This window comes from Podarcis vaucheri (genome assembly GCF_965113315.1).
Source record: "Podarcis vaucheri genome assembly, chromosome: 7".
Lineage (NCBI taxonomy): Eukaryota > Metazoa > Chordata > Lepidosauria > Squamata > Lacertidae > Podarcis > Podarcis vaucheri.
In genome coordinates this window covers 87,407,102-87,431,499 of record NC_138765.1, presented here as the reverse complement: position 1 = coordinate 87,431,499, position 24,398 = coordinate 87,407,102, and the positions used below count along the sequence as shown (strand labels likewise).

At 50.3% G+C, this 24,398-nt stretch overlaps 1 protein-coding gene across 2 annotated transcripts in view; it reads left to right on the top strand.

Moving 5' to 3' along the window:
• Positions 1–24,279, top strand: part of LOC309536066 (polyamine-transporting ATPase 13A2-like) — a 43,344-nt gene extending 19,065 nt beyond the window's left edge. For both annotated transcript variants that reach the window (XM_082229830.1, XM_082229829.1), the window contains exons 7-29: positions 940–1,017; positions 1,875–1,944; positions 2,731–2,865; positions 3,268–3,334; positions 4,467–4,598; positions 4,706–4,873; positions 6,650–6,760; positions 8,178–8,224; positions 9,728–9,916; positions 10,008–10,214; positions 10,811–10,924; positions 11,518–11,674; positions 13,338–13,458; positions 13,556–13,680; positions 13,808–13,965; positions 14,424–14,537; positions 16,354–16,433; positions 16,819–16,971; positions 18,351–18,447; positions 19,107–19,330; positions 19,558–19,709; positions 20,794–20,966; positions 22,832–24,279. In XM_082229830.1, coding sequence (XP_082085956.1) covers positions 940–1,017; positions 1,875–1,944; positions 2,731–2,865; positions 3,268–3,334; positions 4,467–4,598; positions 4,706–4,873; positions 6,650–6,760; positions 8,178–8,224; positions 9,728–9,916; positions 10,008–10,214; positions 10,811–10,924; positions 11,518–11,674; positions 13,338–13,458; positions 13,556–13,680; positions 13,808–13,965; positions 14,424–14,537; positions 16,354–16,433; positions 16,819–16,971; positions 18,351–18,447; positions 19,107–19,330; positions 19,558–19,709; positions 20,794–20,966; positions 22,832–23,011 — 3,052 coding nt within the window. In that variant the 3' untranslated portion in view covers positions 23,012–24,279. The remainder of the gene's footprint in view (positions 1–939; positions 1,018–1,874; positions 1,945–2,730; positions 2,866–3,267; positions 3,335–4,466; positions 4,599–4,705; positions 4,874–6,649; positions 6,761–8,177; positions 8,225–9,727; positions 9,917–10,007; positions 10,215–10,810; positions 10,925–11,517; positions 11,675–13,337; positions 13,459–13,555; positions 13,681–13,807; positions 13,966–14,423; positions 14,538–16,353; positions 16,434–16,818; positions 16,972–18,350; positions 18,448–19,106; positions 19,331–19,557; positions 19,710–20,793; positions 20,967–22,831) is intronic.
• Positions 24,280–24,398: the final 119 nt, after the last annotated feature.

Here is a 24,398-nt window from a genome sequence, read left to right as displayed (position 1 = left end):
AGAGTCGGTCACGCCTGGACTTAATGGTCAGGGGTCCCTTTACCTTTACCACTGTACTTTGATTAGACCCATTGGAATTATAGAACCTAAATTACCGTATTTTTCGCTCTATAACACGCACCTGACCATAACACGCACGTAGTTTATAGAGGAGGAAAACAAGAAAAAAAATATTCTAAATGAAACAGGGGGTGTATGATTTTTGTGGTTCATGCTGTGGCCACAGACATGTGATCTGACGGTGAGTTTGGGGTAGCCCAATGCAAAAATCCTGAGGATCCATGTGGATCCATGCTTTGTAACCACGTTTTAAGTGGGGAGGGAAGGAAAAGCACTCAAGGGACAAGGAGCATGCATGGGGTGGGTGGAGAAGGATGCTGCTAATAATGCAGAAGAGGAGTATAAGGGGAGAAGGCTCCTCTCCTCTCCCACTTTGCTCCTTTAAAACAAGCAGGCTCTGCTTCTCTCCCTCCTCCCCGGCTTAGAGAGCTGAAAAGCTTTGCTGCTGTTTAGCGAGCTGAGTGGGGAGGAGAGAGGGACACAGAGCACATTTGCTTTAAAGCAGCCAACCAGACAGGAGCTGCTTACACCTGTGTTTCAAAGCGAGCCACGAAGGAGGGAAGGAAGGGGAACCATGGATCCTCTGCTCACGACAGCAGTAGATCCCCCCCGCCACCCATAGGCATTCGCTCCATAACACGCACAGACATTTCCCCTTACTTTCTAGGACGAAAAAAGTGAGTGTTATGGTGCAAAAAATACAGTAGTTGTGTCTTCAGCGAGTCTGATCTGAGAGAGCCAAGCATTGAATGCAACCCTCTGTGACATCACAGCAACTTAGCCAATGGAAGCTCAGGGCTCCGAAATAAGGAAATGCCTGTTTTTAACCTGTTGGTGGCAGATGCAGGCTGTCTCTTTGTCTCTCTGTGTATTTTGCAGTGTGTTGGATGAAAGCTGGACCTTCTCAGATATCCACCTCTCCCTCTGTGGACTAAGCGCTGAAGAACAAGCTGTCAGGTGAGCGTGAACAGCACTGATGCCTATCAAAAGGTCATAAAGCTGTCCCTGGGCTGCCACCTGTCTTTTGTTTGCCAAACTTCTCCGATTTTTGCACCACAGAAATCTGGATTTTAGTCTTAATTTTGCACAACTGAGGATCCTGCGAAAACAGCAGATTCTGCCAAAAGGTTCAGAGGCTATTGGTTCAAATGCCCGCATTCTCTTTTTGCTCCCTCCACCAGCAATGAAATGAAAGGGATGGTTAGAGGGATCAATTAATAAAGGCAGATTTATCTTGGCTTGAGTAACGCTAATTATTTCTTTGAAATCCCTCCTTAAATCTATGAAATAAGCAATTCACACTTAATGCTCTAATTTAAACAGGGCCTTTATTTTGTTTTACAGATGTATATTCCACCATGGGGTGGGCGGGGGGTATGTGTTATTGACTCTTATAAAAATGGCTTACAAAATGTCTAAATCTGACGCAAGCTGTAGTCACAATAAAACAACAACTAACTGAATATTTGTTGGCACACGCAATAAAACTCAACCCAACCCAAGCCTCCACCTCCGTCAGAAGGGCCGCAAAATCTATTTGATCTGGTTCTCTGTGGCAAAGCCTGAGCTAGGAAGGGGTGTAGATTAGTTTCTTTTGTTTTGCTCTTCCATGTTTTTTTAAAAAGCAGCACTTGATATCTCTTTGATGTTGATGTTTTCTTGGAGCCTCTCAGCTCCCCCAGCCAGGTTGGGTTGGCTAGAAATGCAAACGGATGCGACCCTCAGCCCAGTCACGGAACATCTGGTGATATTTTGGATCCTGTGCCAAAGCTGACCTGTGCATTCTCTTCTCTCCTCACCCTCTGCTTGGACAGGAGAAAGATTTATGGGCGGAACCTGATTGATGTACCTGTAAATTCTTACTTCAGGCTGCTGAGAGATGAGGTTTGCCTTTATGGAAATAATAATAATAATAATAATAATAATAATAATAATAATAATAATAATAATAATAATTTATTATTTATACCCCGCCCATCTGGCTGGGTTTCCCCAGCCACTCTGGGTGGCTTCCAACAAAACACTAAAATACAATAACCTATTAAACATTTAAAAACCTCCCTAAACAGGGCTGCCTTCAGATGTCTTCTAAAAGTTTGGTCGTTGTTCTTCTGGTGGGAGGGCGTTCCACAGGGTGGGTGCCACTACCAAGAAGGCCCTCTGCCTGGTTCCCTGTAACTTGGCTTCTCACAGTGAGGTAACCGCCAGAAGGCCCTCGGCGCTGGACCTCAGTGTCCGGGCAGAACGATGGAGGTGGAGACGCTCCTTCAGGTATACTGGACCGAGCCCGTCTCACCCTGGTTTGCTGGGCATGGGGAGGGGAAGACCTTTTCCTTCCCTGGGAAAATGGGTCCCTAGACGAGACAAGCTGGCAGTGCCCATTCGGATATACTTTTCTGGCCTGGGGGGGTCATTTGATAGAGAACGGCATCCCCTGCCCTCACAGAACAGACTTCAGTGGGGCAGGAGCTTAGGTTTTCAGGAAGCTGAGCTCCAGTGTGGTCCACAAAATGCTTTTAGCTGGGGAACATCTGGGGAGGGTTTCCCCCCTGTGCTGACAGCCACCAGCTCACAGACTGCCCCCCCCCAGCTTCCTGCAAGTGGCCTTGCATCTTCTGATAAACGTTTTATTAACTCTGTCCTCCCTTTCTGCTGTCTTCCCCACGCCAGGTCTTGAACCCGTTTTACATCTTCCAGATTTTCAGCATCGTCTTGTGGAGCTTCGACGAGTACTATTATTATGCTGCCTGCATCTTCCTCATTTCTGCGGTCTCCATCGGGATCTCTCTCTACGAGACGAGGAAGGTGGGCTCAGCCTCGGTTGCACAAGGGCGAGGAGGGACGGCCCTTGAGTAGGGTTGCCATATTTCAAATCCGGACACAAAGAGTTGTTGAGCTTCTTTTTGGACAAGGTTGATGGCAAAATTGATGTTTTTGAGCTGTTTTTAAGGGAAACCGTTCCCGTACGTTCAGATTTTCCCACGCATCCTCACCCACCAGTGCTTCTCAGGTGTGGTGTTTCAGTGCTGGGCAGCAGCCACCCTTACTTGACTACAAATTCGCTTGGCATTAATATAGGCCGGGCACCTCTTGGGCATGTGGGCAAAGCAGGGGAGGGGACTCCCATTGAGCTCCAGAGTGAGGTCTGGCGGCTGGTACTAGTCCTTCCCCTCCTGACACTTTTACCGTCACGCTTGGTCCCTGCAGCAAAGCATCACCCTGCAGAAGATGGTGAAGATGGCAGTCAACCTGCAAATCCGCAGAGCCTCCGGAGGTAAGCGAGCAGCCGCTGACAGCTTCCCCCGTCCTTGAGGCCGTTCCCTCTTAGCGATGAGCCCTTGGGAAGGGAATTCTCCCATGTTCAGCTCTCTCTCCTTAGCCTTGACCGCCCACTTCCTTTGCTCATCTCAGCCCGTAACGAGTTTGGCCATTCGTTCAGCTTTCCTTGGGTTGCCTCTGTCGTATATTTGGTTGAGTTCCTCTCTGTCTCGTCGCGGGATCGTTTCATTCCTCAGCAACCTTTTAATCTGATGTTTGCTCTTGGGTTTTCCCATCTCTTGGGGTGACTTCTGGCGGTTCCCTCCCTGAGAGAAGGGAAGCAGAGGGCCTTCTCGGTGGTGGTGCCTGCCCTGTGGAACGCCCTCCCATCAGATGTCAAGGAAATAAACAACTATCTGACTTTTAGAAGACATCTGAAGTCAGCTCTGTTTAGGGAAGTTTTTAATGTTTGATGCTTTATTATTATTATTACTATTATTATTATTATTATTATTATGCATATATATGTTAATATTTATATCCCACCCTCCCCAGCCGAAGCCGGGCTCAGAGTGGCTAACAACAGTAAAATAATACAACATTCTAAAATAATTTCATTATAAAATTAATTCAAATCAGATTAATGGCAACCATTGGGCTAGAGTTCTGCGAGGATTGCCAAAGGAGTCAGGCTGTGCCCTGGCCAAAGGAACAGCTCCATCTTGCAGGCCCTGCGGAAAGATGTCAAGTCCCGCAGGGCCCTAGTCTCTTGTGACAGAGTGTTCCACCAGATCGGAGCCACAGTCGAAAAAGCCCTGGCTCTGGTTGAGGCCAGCCTAACCTCTCTGTGGCCTGGGACCTCCAAGATGTTTTTGTTTGAAGACCGTAAGTTCCTCTGTGGGACATACCAGGAGAGGCAGTCCTGTAGGTACGTAGGTATAATAATAATAATAATAATAATAATAATAATAATAATGGCAATGACAAAAAAGCAGGGGAGAACCTGACCTTTCTAGAAATTATCCCTTTAGCTCTAGTTGTAGCCTCCCCCTCTTTCTTTTTCTTTTTAAAACTTCTGAGAACTCTTGCCTTATTCCTTCCCGGAGAGGTGTGACCCGTTTTCTCTTTTGGTGGCTGGTGTTGAACAGAGATAGTGACAGTGAGTTCCATGGACCTGGTGCCTGGCGACTGCATTGTCGTGCCCGTGGATGGACTTCAGGTCCCGTGCGATGCCGCCTTGCTGACGGGCGAGTGCCTGGTGAACGAGAGCATGTTGACCGGTGAGGACAGAGCAGGGTGCTGGCTGGGGGATGAGCTGCTTTAGGGCTTGCCACTGGGCTTGGCTGGGTGTTGGCCATTCATCCTCAGTGGTCCTCTTTCTCTCCAGGCGAGAGCATCCCAGTGATGAAGACCTCTTTGCCCGAAGGCCCCCAAGCGACCAGCACCATCTATTCCCCTGAGGAACACAAGCGCCACACGCTGTTCTGCGGAACGCAGGTCATCCAGGCAAGACCCTACGTGGGACCTGAGGTTCTGGCAGTGGTCACTCGCACAGGTCAGCTTAATGAAGCACAGAGCGGATTTGATTTAAATCAAATCCAATTAAATCAAATTGATTTAAAACACTGTTAGGTTGTGGGTGAACATATCGGACGACACAGCAATTCTTCAAACAGCTCTTGTTTATTCACAGACCAGAACAGAACTGAACTGAACTGAAGGGTTCAGCCAACCTGCTTATATAGAGCTCCAGTACAATGTAACTGTAACAATTTCCTAAAACTATCCAATCACTGAACGTCACTTTCAATCCCTTATTTGCATAACTATCTACAGTATCCCCCTGCTGGCCCAGGGTGAGAACTTCAGTACATAACAAACACGATTTAAATCACTAGTCAGTAAGACTTGATTTAAATATTTTTTTTACAGAAAGACTTGTTCTTGCTGGTATAATCTTAATACAGTCATACCTTGTGTTGCGTTAGGTTCATGTTGCGTCTTATTGGCTTGCGAACGCGGCAAACCTGGAAGTGTATACTTCTGGGTTTTGGAGCACACGCAGAAGTGTTCTGTGCGCTTTGCACATGCACTGAAACACTATCATGCTCCGTGCTTGCGCAGAAGCGCCACTCTAGTTGCGGACTTTTCGGAGTGCGAATGGCACCCTGGAACTGATCATGTCCGCAACTAGAGGTATCACTGTATTTGCAACCAGATGAAGGTTTCATTGTTGGAATAATAAACAATTTTCAGAGTAGTTTTTACAGTTCTATCAAAAATTTCTGATTTGGGTATACTGTTAGAAGTACATAGACAGAAAATTATGAAATTATTGTGAGGTTTAATAAGTTAACATTTGAACAACTTTTCTGCTGTACTTTATTGGAAGGAGAAAAACAATCATTTCCTTAATAACAATTTAAACAATTTATTTAACTAAAACAATAACATTATAGCATATGTTTCCATGTTTGTTAACTGATGTGGTTAAACAATTTTTTTAAAAAACCACACCCTTAGACTTAAATTTAAAACTTAAAACAAATGCTTATTTCCTGATGAATAGCCTTTGGACTGTACTGTAACTTAAACAGAAAACTATATTTAGAAAGATTTTTCCTCCAAAAGCATTTTTTATATTTATTTATTTAAAGATATAATATTTATTGATTTAAAATATCATCTTACAAATATATTACAAATGGTTACAGCAAAGAATAAAGAAAATAAAAATAAAAAGAACAAAGTAGAGTTAATAATAAGAAAAGAATATCAGTTATAGCATCATAATAAAAATAAAGCATTTTATTTTAAAAATCCGATCTAAATAAAAAAAATCTGATTTAAATAAAAAAAATTGATTTTTTAAAAAATAAAATAAAAACCTGTTTTTTAAAAAAAAAACCATTGATTTTTATCCACCCTCATGAAGCGAGATGTGCGTCCCGTCCCACCCCTAGTTTTAGTCCCTTGGCTGAAGGTGCTGAACGTCTTTTGGACAGCAATCTGCTCAGCAACCCCCTGTGTTCCTGGAGTGCCCTTACTCTCCTGCGGCTGAGATGGCATTTTCTGAAACTGCAGCCTCGTGGTCTCTGCCCCCTGCACACTCACAAGGTGCCCCCCAGGGCAAAGCGATTCTGAGCCTGCAGTGAGGGCCTCTTGCCCATGGGTTGGCTCTGCTGCCTGCCAGAGACCCGGGACTGTGGCTGCTGCTTTGATCCCTCGAGGTTTGCTGCTGCTGCTGCTGCTGCTGCGGCACTTTGAACTTTTCCCTTGGCACATTTTGGGATTCTGCCTGCCTCACCCCCATCCCCTCCTCTCTCGCCAGGCTTCTACACAGCCAAAGGAGACCTCATCAGCTCCATCCTCCACCCCAAGCCACTCAGCTTTCGGTTTTATAAAGACGCATGGAAGTTTGTTGGTTTTCTCACAGTCCTGGGTAAGTTTGTGAAGATGTCAGCCCGCTGGTGGGCAGCCATGGAAAAGGCAAACTTTATGCCCCCAGGGATTGTGAGGGGGGGCGGGAATTGAAAACAAAACTGCTAGTGTCATAATGCCACAAATCTATGGTGTGGTTGCCTTAGGAGTCCTGTGTGCAGTTATGGTCACCGCACCTCACAAAGGATATAATAATAATAATAGATAATAATTTTTATTTATACCCCGCCCTCCCCAGCCAGAGACGGGCTCAGGGCGGCTAACACCAGTAAAATGACAGTAAAAACATAATGGGGGGGAACCAATTTAAAATACAGGTTAAAATACAATTTAAAATGCAGCCTCATTTTAATAGCAGCCCATAGATCAAAACCATAAGGGGAGGGAAATATAAGAGTCAGACTGAATCCAAACCAAAGGCCAGGCGGAACAGTTCTGTCTTGCAGGCACTGCGGAAAGATGTCAAGTCCCGCAGGGCCCTAGTCTCTTGTGACAGAGCGTTCCACCAAGTCGGGGCCAGTACTGAAAAGGCCCTGGCCCTAGTTGATACTGTACTGTTGGGAAAGGTTCCGCAAAAGGGCAACTAAAGCAATCAAGAGGGTGTTGTGGCTCCCCTATGGGGAAAGCTTGCGATGTTTGGGGACTTCTTAGTTTAGGGGAAAGGTGAGTAAGAGGTGTTGTGATAAAAAATTAATAAAATTATGCACAGCATAGTATTGGGAAATGATACATAATGAATTGAAAAAAATGTTCAAAAGTACTTTCTCAAAAAACAAAAACAAAAAAACACAACCCAGAGTCCTATCTGTTGGGGATAATCCAGACTGAAATTCCCTATTTCAGGCTATTTATGTATGCCACTACTGCGGCTTGTGTTTTGTTAGCTCCAAAATGGAAAACAAGCAAGGTCCCAACTTAAGAAGAACGGCAACTTAAGTTGATGGAATATGCGCAGCTTGCAGACTTAACATATAGAATAAGAGAACAAGAAGAACATATGTTTAGAGAAGACTGGAAAACGTTTATTGAATATTCAGTGTGCAACTGAAAACGCTGTCAGCATTAAGATAAATTCAACAGTGTAAATAAGTTTTGATGGATGCAATAATGGAATACTGAATGGTGTGGTTTTTGTAAAATATGCAGGGATTTATGATATGCAAAATGAACCATGGAAAGAGAAGAAGGGAGGTCCTTGATATCTTAAGGATGTAAAAACAAGTACTTTAAATTGTATAACAGAAAATCTAATAAGAATTAAATGAATGAATGATAAAATTATGCACAGCACACAGAAATGTGGATAGGAAAAAGTTTCCCTCTCTCCCATAATGCTAGAATTCAGGGTTACTGTGAGATTATTCTCCATTGTGGGATTGTGACAGTCAAATCTCCTTTCTCTCTCCTTTGTCCTCCAGCGGCTATTGGTACCGGCTACAGCATCTACATCTTGTATCGAAACAAGGTCAGTGAAGTTCCACGGGGGGCGGTGAGGGTTCTTCTGAGCCCCGCATCCTGCACCCCTATTCCCCAATTTGAGAGGTGCTTCTCGCAACTTAAGAGAGTTGTGCCTGACAGTTGTGCCAGAGCAAGCCACCGCCCCATGGAGGCCTACTGGACCCCACAACCCTTTGCACTTTGAACCCGGCTTTTCCAGCCAGCCTGGCAGGAAAGGCACCCTTTGGGTGTTTTGCTTTGCTTGTTTTAGCTGCACTTTTGCTGTGCACTTTTGCCCAGCAAGGGGTTTAAGGCAGCTCCCAGGAACTCAGGAAAACCTCGCCGAAGCATGGGGAGAAGGAGCCACGGGGAATGCTAGCCAAGCACAAACAAGCAAGTCATTGACTCATGTAATTATTATTATTATTATTATTAATAATAATAATAATAATAATAATACCCTGCCCATCTGGCTGGGCCTCCCCAGCCACTCTGGGCGGCAACCAACAAAATAGTAAAATACAGTAATCCATCAAACATTAAAAGCTTCCCTAAACAGGGCTGCCTTCAGATGTCTTCTAAAAGTCTGGTAGTTATTCTTCTCTTTGACATCTGATGGGAGAGCATTCCACAGGGTGGGTGCCACCACCGAGAAGGCCCTCTGCCTGGTTCTCTGTAACGTCGCTTCTTGCAGTGAGAGAACTGCCAGAAGGCTCTCGGCCTCAGTGTCCGGGTAGAACGATGGGGGTGGAGACGCTCCTTCAGATATACTGGACTGAGGCCAGCAGCAAGGCAGTGGAATTTTAAAATTCCAGAGCACCAGGTGAAGGAGCCTGGCGTAATGAAACTTTGCAAACCTGGGGAGAGAACCAGGAAGGTAATGAAGAAACGGCACACCAGGGAGAGCTCTCCTAACAAGAGGAAGTGACATCACGGGGGGGGGTCACAAAGGCTCTCCAATGGCAAGGGGGGAGGGCTCAAACGGGAAGAATCCCATTCCTAGAGTGTTAATAGGGCTGCCAGTATTGCGCCCAACGCTCTGAATTGTTGGTGGTTGAGAATGAGACTCCCCATGGGAAGAATGCTTGGGCATGGGATGGTTCCTGCCAAGGTGTTCCCAGGAGTCCTTCCATCTTGTCTGGCCAATAACACACACACACACACACTTCAGGAAGAGGAGAATAGTTTCCTTGGATGTCTCAGAACCAGGCAGCACCCTTTTGTTTAGTGGGGTCAGGCCTCGTCCGTGCAGCTGACGTAGCATTTCGGATATTACAGGGAACCCTTCAGGTGTGGAGAACCTGGCTGCTGGTGAACCATGGGGACTTCTGGAGAATAGGCTGCGGCTGCAGAAGGCATTGCCTGCAGAAGGTCGCCGGTTCAGTTCCCAGCAGCATCTCCAAGTAGGGCTTCCTCTGCCTGGAGGGCTGCTGCTGCCAGCCAGTGTAGGACGTATTGAGCTAGGTGGCCAAGGGGCTGACCCAGGGCAAGGCAGCTCCCCCGTGACTCCCAGCATCCTTCGCCCCAACAGGAAACACACCGGCAGATCATTCTGCGTGCCCTGGATGTCGTGACGGTGATTGTGCCCCCAGCCTTGCCAGCTGCGATGACGGTGGGCACCATTTATGCCCAGAACAGGCTGAAGCAGCAAGGGATCTTCTGCATCAGCCCCCCGCGGATCAACCTCTGTGGGAAGGTGCGCCTGGTCTGCTTTGATAAGGTGAGGGTCCTAGGGCAGGGTGGGAGTGGGCTGCTAACCTCACCTGCCTGTTGCCTTGCCCATGCTCTGACTTAGCCTGTGTCTCCCCTAGACAGGGACCCTCACAGAGGACGGCCTGGACATTTGGGGCGTGGTTCCCCTGGAGAACGGCTCTTTCTTGCCCCTTGTCCATGAGCTGCGCTGCTTGGACAGCGGCCCGCTGCTCTGCTGCTTGGCCACTTGCCACACCCTCTCTTGGCTTGGAGAGCAGCTCATTGGAGACCCTGTGGACCTCAAGCTGCTGGAATCCACTGGATGGGTAAGAGAGAGGCAGAGGCAGGAAAGGGAACCGATCCAAGCTCTGCTCTGCTGAGGAAACGGCACTGAGTTTCTGGCTGCACCGAGCCATGTTTGCAAGAGCCAAAGGAGGGGCTGGATCTTGTCACCCCGGCTGAGGAAAAGAGGAACAGGAGGCCGCAGCTCAGCTGGAGGAGACAGAAGGGAGGCTAGCCCCAAAACTGGGATACGCAGCCATTGTGGTGAATTCTGATGATTCTAGGCCCGTTTCCAGTCTGGCGTCTTTCATGGTTGCTGTTTTAAAGGAAACTTGGATTGTAGAGGTGGAGGAAGACCTCTCTGTCCATTCAGACCTTGGGGAACCAGAGCTGATGTCAGGAGTTGGGACCTTCTTAGTCTCCTCCCGCCTCCTGTTAGGCCGCTTTCCTTTGTGGCTGCCTCCCTTCGTTGAAATTTAGAGGGTCATCTCCTTGGGGGGCAGTGGCCCTGTTATAATGGCGGTGGTGATAACAAGGGTCTAGATGGGCCCAGTGGTCTGACAATGCAAGGTGGGCACCCCAGGCTGGGGGCAATGGAGGGGGAAACCTCTGCTTCCTCTAACGCCTTCCTTCCTTCTAGATCCAGGAGGAAACTGAAGGGGACGCGGCAGAGGCGCAAGCAACCCAGCTTTTTGGGACCAGAGCCCTGGCGGTGATGAGGCCTCCACCAGTGGGAGAGCAGCTTCATGGCAAGGTGAGGCTGTGGGGCATTTGCCTGCACGTAGTTGTAGGTTAAACCACAGAGTCAAGGACTTGCCGATCAGAAGCTCAGCGGTTTGAATCCCCGCGACGGGGTGAGCTCCCGTTGCTCGGTCCCTGCTCCTGCCAACCTAGCAGTTCGAAAGCACATCAAAGTGCAAGGAGATAAATAGGTACCGCTCCGGCGGGAAGGTAAACGGCGTTTCCGTGTGCTGCTCTCGTTCGCCAGAAGCGGCTTAGTCATGCTGGCCACATAACCCGGAAGCTGTATGCCGGCTCCCTCGGCCAATAAAGCGAGATGAGCGCCGCAACCTCAGAGTTGGCCACAACTGAACCTAATGGTCAGGGGTCCCTTTACCTTTTAGTTGTAGAGTGTTGTGGAACAGCTCACATCACTCCCTTGCAGTGCTGGAGGGTGTTTGGTCCCATGGGAGAACAGGACCTGGGCCCCTTTCCCTCATCAGCCCTCCCTTCCCAATACATGCTGGGATGGCAACGCTAAAAAGTGAGCTTGCAGGGTGGAAGACTCTGGCTTCTCTACCCTCCCCCTTGCCAAGAGACCATTCTGCCATTCTGTGTCCGACTCAGGAACACCCGGCGCCCGTGGCTATTCTCCGCCGCTTCCCGTTTTCCTCAGCCCTGCAGCGAATGAGTGTTCTGGTTAAGCCCACCGGCGGGGGGCCTTCACAGGCGTACATGAAGGGGTCTCCAGAGATGGTGGCCAGCCTCTGCGATAAGGAATCGGGTGAGTCTACACGTCCTTCTGGTATTGGCTAACATGGCTCTTCCATCCCACCAGGTGTAACTACCTACTTGCTCTCTACTAACCCACATACAGTACTTGGTTTCTCTTCTTCCTGGGTGTCGTGCCACTTCTATTTTTGCTGGAGCCATTGGGGGTCCAGGGAGGGGCATGTTGCGCCCAGGAACACCTCCTGAGTAGCTGAGCAGTGATGGGGTTCTTAGCATCACTTTGATGATGGAGGAAGGTGTAGGAATAACGGAGGACGGCGGGAGGTTGAAAAAATGAGGAAACACATTGTATAGTTTGCAGTAAGCTGGGCAAAGATATGGCAGCAAATAATGTCCCTGGTTGTTCAGGCTGTTGTTGTCTGGTGGCAACAAGGGCTTTGGTGTCACCCCAAGTGACTAGACGTGGTTCTTTCCTGGTCTGCACTTGGCGGCACTATGTCTCCCTCGGGTGGTGCTTTACTGGCATCTCCTGTAGGCTTAGTTGGAAGTCTGGAGTTGGATTGCTCAGGTCCTGATGCCAGGCCATGCTGGACAGCAGATTGGACTGCTGTCCAGAACTGGAACTCACAACGGACCTGTAGGGGCAAAAAATAATAGCCTAGCCCTGCCCCCAGGCGATCAGGGCCACAGGGCCACGCCACTCCAGATCCGGTAGCTGTTGACAAAATAGGTTGTTAAGGCTGAAGTCCTTGGATTGGCAGAAATAATAATAATAATAATAATAATAATAATAATAATAATAATAATGATGATGATGATTTTTTATTTATACCCCGCCCTCCCCAGCCAAGACTGGGCTCAGGGCGGCTAACAAGCAATAATAAAAACAAGTTGATTAAAATACAATTTAAAAGATTAAGATAAAACATTAAAACATTAGGATGCAGTCTCTTCATAGGACGAGAAAGAAAAAAGAAAGAGGGGGAGGGAATCAAACTGATTCTAAGCCAAAGGCCAGGTGGAACAACTCTGTCTTACAGGCCCTGCAGAGAGAGATCAGATCCCGCAGGGCCCTGGTCTCATGAGGCAGAGCGTTCCACCAGGCCGGAGCCAGTGTTGAGAAGGCCCTGGCTCTGGTTGAGGCTAATCTAACTTCCTTAGGGCCCAGGACCTCTAGGGTGTTGCTATTTATGGACCTTGAGGCTCTCCATGTGGCATACTAGGAGAGGCGGTCCCGTAGGTACGAGGGTCCTAGGCCGTGAAGGGCTTTAAAGGTCAAAAGCAGCACCTTAAACCTGACCCTGTACTCCACCGGGAGCCAGTGCAGCTGGAAAAGCACTGGGTGAATATACTGCCATGGCAGAGACCCCGTGAGGAGCCTCGCTGCAGCATTCTGCACCCGCTGGAGTTTCTGGGACAGCTTCAAGGGCAGCCCCGTGTAGAGCCAATTACAGTAGTCAAGCCTGGAGGTGAAATACAGTAGTCAAATGCCTGTCTGCTGGTGCATGTTGATCTGAACTAGAAGCAACATGGTTAATTGAAAACAACAAAGTGTTTAATTTACACTGAAATTGCCTAGGGTCCTTCAGAAGGGGTGGGGAAAGGAACCCTCAGCAGCCATCTTTGGCATGTGGGGCTCTTGGGAGAGGTCTTCCTTCTTGCCTTTTGCAGCGATACATTCCTAAACCAACCAACCCCCTCTCTTGGCATTGCAGTCCCTGCGGATTTCACCCAGACTTTGCGCCATTTCACCAGCGACGGGTTCCGGGTCCTTGGGCTGGCTTTCAAGCCCCTCACTGCCATTGGGACATTCGAAGAGGCCCAGGACATGACAAGGTGCCTGGGAACCTGGCAGCGGCTTCCTCTCCGGCCTGGGCTCCCCTGCTCTGCCCAGAGGCCCACTGATAACGGGGGTTTCTCCTTGGGCCAGCAGGGACGATGTGGAGAGCGGGATGGTCTTCCTGGGGTTCCTGGTGATGAAGAACGTTCTTAAGCCCGAGACTGCTCCAGTGATCCACTTACTGCACAACGCAGACATCCGAACCGTGATGGTCACAGGTATCAGACAGGGAGGAGGGCAGGGGATGCCCGTTTCTTTCTGTGTTTCGCGTTTGTTGCCATCTAGGTGTGGTGAAGCCCAGCACCTCTGTTCCTGTTCCTCTCCCTCTCTCCTTCTCCCCACCAGGAGACAACATGCTGACTGCTGTGAATGTGGCCAGGAGCTGCCGGATGGTGAAGGCCAAGGAGCGAGTTCTCTTCGTCCACGCCGCCCCTCCTCGCGGCCGGGATGAGCCGGCTGCCCTCAGATTCGTCCCTTCCGAGCATCACCTGGAGCAGCCCGATGCAAGTCCTTCCCTACCCAAACTTCCTCTGTGGGCAGCCTGGCACATCAAGTGCCCTCGTGGCTTCCAGGGAGGTGGCACGCCTTGCCGCTTCTAGGATTTGGGAGGAGGAGAGGTGGGGAATGCCACCTTAAAGGCTCCTGGGGCATCTTGCCCAATGTGGTCACCCTGGGCTGCCCCTGTCCATGAAAAGACCTGAGCTTGACCAGCTATGGGGCAGCTGATGCCAGTTTTCCTTAGAGAGACCTCGCTCCACTTTGCTCCCTTCCTGGTTGCTGGCCTGCTGCGCATCTTACAGTCAGTGGGGTTGCAGTGCCCACCTCCTCCCTCTCTGTGCCAGCTGCAACCTTTCCATCACATTCCTGCGTGGCCTTGAGACCAGCCCAGGCACTGAGCCAAGGCTTGGGAAGGTAGGGGCATTGGGAAGAGGCCTGAATGTCAACTGCTGGGTTTTTGCAGGGTTCGTACCAACGGGAGAGCTACTTCCTGGAGCAGCAGCACCCGTACCACTTGGCCGTCAATGGGCAATCCTTCGCGGTGCTTTGCGATCACTTTCCAGACCTCCTGCCAAAGGTAATGCTAGATGCAGGAGCCGTGCAGGATGAGAGACAGAGCTTACTGCTGTTGCTGCTTCTGCCCAGCTGTCCATCCCCCCCAAACCTCACCCCATCCTCTGGCAAAGGGCTTTCTCTGCTCACAGTCCCCAGATGCGCTGAACAGATGCAAGTCTGTAGGGGAAAGACTGCATCGCTCAGTGGTTAGAGCACCCCCTTTGCATGCAGAAGGTCTCGTGTTCAATTTCCAACTAGCGTCTCCATGTAGGGCTGGGAGCAGTGGGGTGCAGTGAAATTTTTGCGAAGGCAATTGGGGTGTGTGCATGATATCCCACATGCTAGCATCAGGCCTCCCCCCCCCCCTAAGCTAGGGACCCCATCAAAGCATTGCTGCTCCCTCCCTAAGGTGGGCAGAAGCTTCCCAGGCTTCGGGAAGGAGGCACCAGGCTTTAATACTTTAATACTCTAATTTATTGGGAACATTAAGGGGGCTAGCTTAGTCCCCCTAGTCCAATGCCCACACACCACTGGCTGGGAGGGACCCCTGCCTAAAACCCTGGAGGGAGCCACTGCCAGTCAGTGTAGGCAGCATTGAGCCAGATGGACCCAGTGGTCTGATGTGGTATAAGTCAGCTTTCTTTGTTCCTGTGCAAGCCCTCAATGATCTGACTGACGGCATCAGAATGGAAGCTGCTGGCTTGTTTCCCCCCTGACATGTCCTTCTAGAGTCGATACTGTCTTTTGAGGGAGGGAGAATGGGGTTGCCCTGCAGAAGCCCCCGGGGACAATCTCCAGTGGAAAAGGGTCCGGTAGCAGGAGGAGGCGAAGACCCCTCCTCTTCCCCACCAAGAGCCATGACAGCGGGAGCCATTCAAAAATTCTGTACCTCATGGGGGCGTCTCTTCAAAGCTGGCACGATTGCTTGCTATTATTGATGATTATTCGTCAGTAAGGTGATTGATTGGCTTCTTGTGCACCTCTTAGAGCTGATGAATGTTCGCAGGGACGTTAAAGGGTGCTACATTCACCATACTCGTATGTGGCATCACGTGCAATGCTGCTGCAAGGAGTCACATGGGTCCCCAAAGTCAGCTGCCCCAGAGCTTTCCCTTGGCTGGGGAGGAGGAGAGGGGCAATAAACAAAATTGGCCAGAAATCCACTCGTGTCAATTAAAGATGGTCAGTGCTTTGTGCCACAAGCGCCCCCTAGCCCAGGAAACAAGGGAGGTGCCTTATTCCATATCTATCCAGCCTCCAGCTCCCATCAGCCTCTGCCAGCCCATCCAGTGGTCAAGGATGATGGAAACTGTGGTCAGCATCTTGTGGAGGGTTTCAGGTTCCCCAACCCTGGTTCAACATCTCCCCAGTAGGGAGGGGAATGTCCCAGCCTCACCTGCAGGTGTTGCCAAGGAACTTTTGCACACAAAGCCCAAGAGCTGCAGACCTCCGCTGCGGCCGCTGTTCCTCGGAGGAGGCCCTGCCATCCCACTAAGTGATCCCCCCTCCTTGTGTGAGCTGCCTTGGACGTATTGTGATTCTCGAGGCAGTGGCAGCTCTGAAACGGATTCTAGAGAGCCAGTGTGGTGTAGTGGTTAAGAACGGTGGACTCGTAATCTGGTGAACCGGGTTCGCGTCTCCGCTCCTCCACATGCAGCTGCTGGGTGACCTTGGGCCAGTCACACTTCTCTCAAGTCTCTCATCCCCACTCACCTCACAGAGTGTTTGTTGTGGGGGAGGAAGGGAAAGGAGAATGTTAGTCACTTTGAGACTCCTTAGGGTAGTGATAAAGCGGGATATCAAATCCAAACTTCTTCTTCTCTCTCTGCCTTCTGCAGATACTGGTCCGGGCCACCATTTTTGCCCGGATGTCGCCCGACCAGAAAACTCTCTTGGTCCAGAACTTGCGAGACCTGAAGTAAGTCTCTGGCATTTTTAGGGGGGACGCTCCACCACCCACCCCCACCCCACTGCCGGGATATTGTGGGGGGAGTTGCAAAGGTGTGTGATGGGCGAGGGATTTGTTCCAGAACCGCAGGAAGAGATGGCTTTCTCACTTCTGTGGGCGAAAGCAATGGAAATCCTTACGGACAGAGGGAAGAACCTTGAACTATGGCTGCGGGGCTGCCATTGCTCCAGACACTTTGGCTTTCCTCGTTGATAAAGTTGGAGAGAAGGGGGTGGGTTTGGTGGGGGTAGGGGGTGTTGGGCAGAATTGACACCAGGGCCTTCCAGCGTGTTGGCCCCTGGTGGAAGCAGGGAAATGAGGCTCCAACTCTCCTCTCCCATGTGTCGGTTCACAGCTACTGCGTGGGGATGTGTGGGGATGGTGCCAACGACTGTGGAGCTCTGAAGGCGGCCGATGTGGGCATCTCGCTCTCCGAAGCAGAAGCCTCCGTGGCGTCGCCATTCACTTCCAAGATAGCCAACATCGAGTGTGTCCCCATCGCCATCCGGTAGGTCTGGGGAGAATCGACCTTTCTGGGACGCTGAGCTTGTAGTAGATGATCCTCTTTCCCACCATCATCTCAAAAAATGTAGCTCCTCCTCTTTAATTGGAACTAGAAATCTTTTTGGAGGCTCATCTAAAAGAGCAGGGAATGTGGGTGGCACTGTGGTCTAAACCACTGAGCCTGGGGCTTGCCGATCAGAAGGTCAGCGGTTCGAATCCCTGCAACTGGGTGAGCGCCTGTTGCTCAGTCCCAGCTCCTGTCCACCTAGCAGTTCGAAAGCACGTCAAAGTGCAAGTAGATAAATAGGTACCACTCCAGCAGGAGGGTAAATGGCTTTTCCGTGCACTGCTCTGGTTTTGCCAGAAGCGCCTTAGTCATGTTGGCCACATGACTTGGAAAAACTGTCTGCGGACAAACGTCAATTCCCTCAGCCAATAAAGCCAGATGAGCGCCGCAACCCCAGAGTGGTTCGCGACTGCACTTAACTGTCAGGGGTCCTTTACCTTTACCTTAAAGAGCAAGAGAGGTGCTTTTGGAAAATCATTTATTTCCCTTAAAAAAAAAAAAGTTGTGAACTTAGTGGCATGGACTTCACACATGCTAGCCACTATGGTAAATTTTTTATGAAAATACCTTGTAAGAACAGCAGTTGGCAGAAAGGGAAAAGTTTGTCCCTTACAGAAGCAAACCCTTCCGAGTCTTCCTGCCTACGTGCATCACTACCTCCTTAAAACAAAAAAGAAACCTCAGGGTGGGTGTCCCAAGTTTTGGGCCCCTGGTTTGTGTGGGATCTCATCAGAATTGATGTGCATGCAGTATTGGGGGGGCACCCTTTATATCTAAGTAAGGTGGCGCTGTGGGTTAAACCACAGAGCCTAGGACTTGCCGGTCAGAAGGTGGCGGTTCAAATCCCGGCGATGGGGTGAGCTCCCGTTGCTCAGTCCCTGCTCCTGCCAACCTAGCAGTTCGAAAGCACATCAAGTGCAAGTAGATAAATAGGTACCGCTCTGGCAGGAAGGTAAATGGTGTTTCCGTGCTCTGCTCTGCTGGCCACATGACCCGGAAGCTGTACGCCGGCTCCCTCGGCCAGTAAAGCGAGATGAGTGCCACAACCCCAGACTGGACCTAATGGTCAGGGGTCCCTTTACCTTTAAGTAAATGCAGGCAGGGAAAGAAGCTGAAGCCACAACAGGGCACGTTAAAATGTTCTTTTCTTTTAGGGGGGAAAAAACACCAAACTGTTTCCGATGCCTAGTTGTGCTTACTTTGGAGTGATCCCAGTGTAGATTGTGGATGAGCAACGTTTCTTAAGTTTCACTGGGTCTTCCCCACCCTGACACATTCTCTGATGTTAATTTTTCCTGGCAATCTTGGCCCTTTAGGGAAGGGAGATGTTCTCTGGTCACCTCCTTTGCGGTCTTCAAATACATGGCACTCTACAGCCTGGTGCAGTTTGTCTCTGTGCTCCTGCTCTACACGGTAAGGATTGCGTGAAAAAGAAAAGCTTTTGCCTTGAGTTTCCTTCCTGCTCTCGTGTTTCCATGCTCATTGCTGCTGTCAGCACCTTGAGGGTCAAGACATGGATGCTGGTGGTTCTATTGAAGTTCCACTATTGTGCATTTGCAAGTTTGAGGGGACTCCAGAGCACTGTATTTTGCAGCCATCAGTGAGAGATGTTTGCACAGTTATAGGCCCATATGCCAAAGACAGCACGGTGGACTTCAAGACAGATGGGATCCTGTATTTGATAGGTCCCTCTGGATTCAGAATACTAAATACTTGCTCATATGATCACAGTTGATTATTTCCTCAAGTTCTTCTCCCTTTTGTGGTGGGGAGGCCCGTCCTCCTCTCCAACTGCTTCTAATCTTTTGCATAAACCTGTGCATGCTATTAGGCCACTACAGCATCCCGTGGCAATGAGTCCCACAGGTTAGAATGTGCATAGCAATTGCAGCGCAAAAGCTCTGACCCGTCCAGCCCGTTTTCCTGTCTCCAGGAAAGGTTCGTACTGTGCCGCTGTAATCTCAAATGGGAGGGGTGTGTAGGCGGCAGAGTTAAAGGTAGACTGCTCCTGAACCGTGGAGGCTCTGTTTCTTGAAAGCGAGCACATTGATCGTCTTCCCACCCCAACCCAGATCAACACCAATCTGAGCGATCTGCAGTTTTTGTTCTTTGACCTGATCATCACCACCACGGTGGCTGCTCTGATGGGCAGGACGGCGCCGGCGAAGGACCTGGGCCCCAAGCGCCCGCAAGGAGCCCTCATCAACATCATCGTCCTGAGCAGCCTCGCCCTCCAGACCAGCCTCTTCATTGCCATCCAGGTCACCAGCTACTACATCACTGTCTCTCAGCTGTGGTGAGCAATGGGCACAGGGGGTGAAATCAGCATGATGGGAAGTTGAGGAGGAGGTGGTGTTGGCCATGGCAAGCTCTCAGGCTGGCATTTTCCAATTTGATTTGGCTGCCCTGCCAGTTCCAACCTGCTGGACAAAGAGGACCCCTTTTCTCCGGCCATCAGGCCCAGGGATGGGTGGTTGAGTCTCTGTGTGTCACCAACATCTGCCCCTCCTACCTCTGCCCCAGGTATGTCCCATTGAACAGTACGGTGGCAGCCCCTCAGAACCTCCCGAATTACGAAAACACCGTCGTCTTCTGCATTTCCGGGTTCCAGTACCTCATCCTGGCAGTAGCCATGTCCAAAGGGCAGCCCTTCCGCAAGCCCCTCTACACGAACGGTGAGTCTGCTCCCTCCCCAAGAGCTTCCTTGACACCGTCCTCCATCTTCTCTGCTAAGCCTAAGGGAGAAGTGAATCTCAGTCCGTCCCCGACTCTCTTTCTCTTCCTGTTTGGGCTTCCCCAAACAGCCATTGACTCTTGCCAGCTTCCTTATGCCTTGAGGCTTTTCACTGACCTTCGCTTCCATTTGCAGAAGCTGCCCAGCTCATGCCCATTCTGACGCTGGTGCTTTTATTTGTTTTTATTATTTCCCTCACAAAATCTGTTACCTAGCCTTCACTCTAAGGCATAGCTGTCAACTTTTCCCTTTTCTTTCGAGGAATCCTATTTGGAATAAGGGAATTCCCCTTAAAAAAAGGGAGACGACAGCTATGCTCTAAGGTCACAGTTAGAACAATATACTGTAATATGCCCAGCTACAAAACCAGAGTAATCGGTTTAATTAAAAAAATAAAACAGGTAAAAACCATTGCAAGCAGAAGAGAGCACAAAACACAAGCATCTTCCCTGCCAGAGGCCGTGGGTGCAGCGGGGGCATCTTCTTGGCCCTGATTGTCTGAGCTGGAGGGGTTGGAATACACCTATGGGCTGTCTGTGGCTTGTGGAAGGGGGAGACCCACAAGGGGCTCATGCTCTTGAAAGTGCCCATTTTTACATCGTCAGCCTTAGAACGGAGCCTCGTGACATGTTAGTGTGTAGGTGTGTCACACGAACGCTCCCCAGGGTTGGGAAGGCGGTAGCTTAACCTCCAGTTGGCTAGCAAAAGGGAATTGCTGTCTCGCGAAATGTCTAAAAAGTGGATCACCCACTTGGAAAGCTCTACCTTAAGAATCATAGAATTGTAGAGTCGGGAGGGACCACAAGAGACATCTAGTCCAACCCCTCTGCGATGCAGGAATCTTTTGCCCAACATGGGGCTCGAACCCTGAGCCTCAGATTTAAGAGTCTCGTGCTTTTACCAACTGAGCCATCCAGTTAGACTTGCGGCATATGTGTCTGCCTGCCTGCCTCCCAGCATGTTGTAAGTGCTCATCCTTTCCCGTGCCTCTCAATACTTTCTCCTTGTTCCCCTCCGCCCCGCAGTGGTGTTCTTGATAGCCTTAATCATCCTTTTCGGCCTCATGATCTGGTTAACCCTTTACCCGCTGGGCTTCATGAGATACCTCTTGAAACTGAAGGCCATCGATGACCTGAACTTCAAGCTCGCTCTCCTGGGGATGGCTGCTCTCCACTTCTTCACAGCTTTCATGCTGGAGGTACTGGGTGGGCAGGGGGAGAGAGTTACAAGTCATGGCCAAGAGGGAGACTGGGGACATGGTGTCTGAGAAAAGGATGGAGGGGGGAGGAACAGGGGGAAGGGAGCTTGCTCCTCTTCCTTTTCCTCCTCCTGCTCTCCTTCCCTAAACACTTGAATAACAACAACAACTACAAATTATTATTTATACCCCGCCCATCTGGCTGGGTTTCCCCAGCCACTCTGAGTGGCTTCCCACAAACATTAAAAATACATTAAAACACCAGTCATTAAAAGCTTCCCTAAACAGGGCTGCCTTCAGATGTCTCCTAAAAGTCAGATAGTTGTTTATTTCCTTGACATCTGGTGGGAGGGCATTCCACAGGGCGGGCGCCACTACCGAGAAGGCCCTCTGCCCGATTGCCTGTAACTTGGTTACTCGCAGTGAGGGAATTGCCAGAGTGAGTTTAACCATTGGCAGTCAGGGAACAGTAAGGCAGAGGAGCCATGTTGTTGTTAATTTATTCAACTGATATACTTTATCAGGGTTAACATTTAAAAAACACATTACAGAACCTCAGTGATAGAAACGTAAAAAAAACCCCATAATGACAGACAGCATCATAGTAAAATAATCACCATAATAACTGTCTTCTCCCGCACACTTTCACAGGCCATAGATTATTTAATAGCCATAGGCCTGGGTGAAGAGGAATGTTTTTGCCTGGCACCTGAAGACATGTAGTGATGGCGCTAGGCGGGCCTCTCTAGGGAGAGCATTCCACAGTCAGGGAGCCACCACAGAAAAGGCCTGTTCTCTTGTTGCCACCCTCTGAACCTCTCTGGGATGGGAGAGAAGCGCCTCAGATAACAACAACAACAATAATTTATACCCCGCCCATCTGGCTGGGTTTCCCCAGCCACTCTGGGTGGCTTCCAACAAAACACTAAAATACAGTAACCTATTAAGCATTAAAAGCTTCCCTAAAGAGGGCTGCCTTCAGATCTCTTCTAAAAGTCTGGTAGTTATTTTTCTCTTTGACATCTGGTGGGAGGGCCTTCCACAGGGCGGGCGCCACTACCGAGAAGGCCCTCTGCCTGGTTTCCTGTAACTTGGCTTCTCACAGTGAGGGAACCGCCAGAAGGCCCTCGGTGCTGGACCTCAGTGTCCGGGCTGAACGATGGAGGTGGAGACGCTCCTTCAGGTATACTGGACCAAGGCCGTTTAGGGCTTTAAAGGTCAGCACCAACACTTTGAATTGTACTCGGAAACGTACTGGGAGCCAATGTAGGTCTTTCAAGACCGGTGTTACGTGGTCTCTGCGGCCGCTCCCAGTCACCAGTCTAGCTGCCGCATTCTGGATTAGTTGTAGTTTCCGAGTCACCTTCAAAGGTAGCCCCAAGTAGAGCGCATTGCAGTAGTCCAAGCAGGAGATACCCAGAGCATGCACCACTCTGGCGAGACAGTCTGTAGGCAGGTAGGGTCTCAGCCTGCGTACCAGGTGGAGCTGGTAGAGAGCTGCCCTGGACACAGATTTGACCTGTGCCTCCATGGACAGCTGTGAGTCCAAAATGACTCCCAGGCTGCGCACCTGGTCCTTCAGATGACAAGCGACGGCTCCTGATGAAAGTTGGCTTTCTAAAAAGGGTTAGGCAAATCTGAGAGGAAGGGCCCACCTGCAGCTAATAACCATGACCCTTGAGTGGAACCTGCATGTTAAGGGGCAGTCTACCCCTGTGTGCCAGGTTGGGTCACAGAGAGGGAGCTGCTGCCTTGCAGCCTCGCCAGAGAAGCCTCTGTTGTGGGAGCTGCTGTTGGGTTCAGTGGGCATGGCAGGGCGGCCAGCCTCTCAGGGTGTCTCTCTCTCTCTCTTCCGCCCTCTCCAGACCTGCCTGGACTACGGGCTTCTCAACGGCCTCCGGAACCTGTGTGGGAAAAAGTCGCCAAAGAAGCTCTTCAAACGGCTGGAGAAGGAGCTGAGCCAGCAGCAGCCCTGGTGGCCTCCGCTCCACGAACCCATCTTTGCCACCGCCGCTGCCACCCAAATCACCCCTGTCCTGAGGTGACGCTGGGCGCAGACACACATGCCTGTGTGGACATGAAAGACGGAGGCGCCTCTTCTGCGCTTTCCCTTGGTACGGGACCATTTTATTTATTTCCACTGGTCGCTACACTGTCCTTCATTCCGCTGCTGCCCGCTTGGCAAAAGACCCCGGAAACGACACTCCACACTCCTCCATTTAAAGTCCTTGTGTTACCTGCTGCCAAGGTGGAGGCAGGAGTCGGTCAGGTGCCCCTCCATAGAAAGAGAAGCGCCCCCCCCCCTTGCCAGCCATCAGCTCTAAAATCTGAGACCTGTCTGGGAGTGGGAAGAGTTGTACCTCACCTGAGTTGAAAGCTTGCAGATGGGCTAGATTTGGCTTGGTCCGTCTCCTGGCGCGAGATGGGGGCAGGCTATGCCACATTGCCATGAGGGGACCGGCGTGTTTCCTGCCAGCCATTCTGGGCTTTGTTTTTGAGCCTGGTTGGCAACTGGATTCCGGCTGAGGTTCCTTACAGCTCTGGAAGAATTCCAAAGAGGAGGCCTTGACTGGTACAACTTTTGTGGGGGCGTGAACCAGGCGACCCCAGCCCAGGCCAGCCGTCCTGCGTCAGCCAGGTGGGCAGACAGCTCAGCGTGGCTCTGCTTTGCCCCAGTAGAGGTGGGGTCACTCCAGCGGCGTGGGTGGTGAGGGCTGGGTTGCCCCTTCGCCTGGCACGCATGTGCCCCCTGCCCATCCGGTGTACACAGACCGCCCCGGGTGCCAGAAACCAAACGCTATGTCACTGGTCCATCTTGAAGCATTGAGACCCCCACTAGTGCCCTGGAGCGTCTTCCTGTGGAGGGGGTGGGTGGGGTGTTAGGAATCAGGTAGTTCTTTCCCTCTTTGATTGGCCCAGATGTGCTGGTCCCATTTCCTCTGTTGAAAGGAGAGCAATGGTGCCGCCTGTACTTGCCCAAGTGACCGTATTTCCTGTGGACAGAGTTGCAAGGAGAATGGAGCCCCCTGTGATTTGGACGCTGTCATGTGTCCCTCCTCCATGCCAGAATTACTGGAAATTGTAGCAATCTTCACCAGCCTCAAAATGAGAAAGCTCATCTGGGGTGTGTGTGTGTGTGTGTGTGTGTGGTTTGCAATAGGGCTATCTCCCCCATCCTTACCCCAAGATCACCCACTCTGCAAGAAAAATGAAAAAGGTTACTTGAAAGGATGGATGTGCTGAGAGTGAGAGAACCCAGTTCTGTACGGTTATGAACGAGTCTCACAATAAACAGATGATATTTTCTGGGCAATTCTGTTCTTCCTTTAAAAGATACTCATCCTGCTTTGTGATTAGTTCACAGACTTTCAGAGGGAAGCTAATAGCTTAGAGCCACCCTTGGGAAAAACATAAGACGTGCAGCTGCACCCA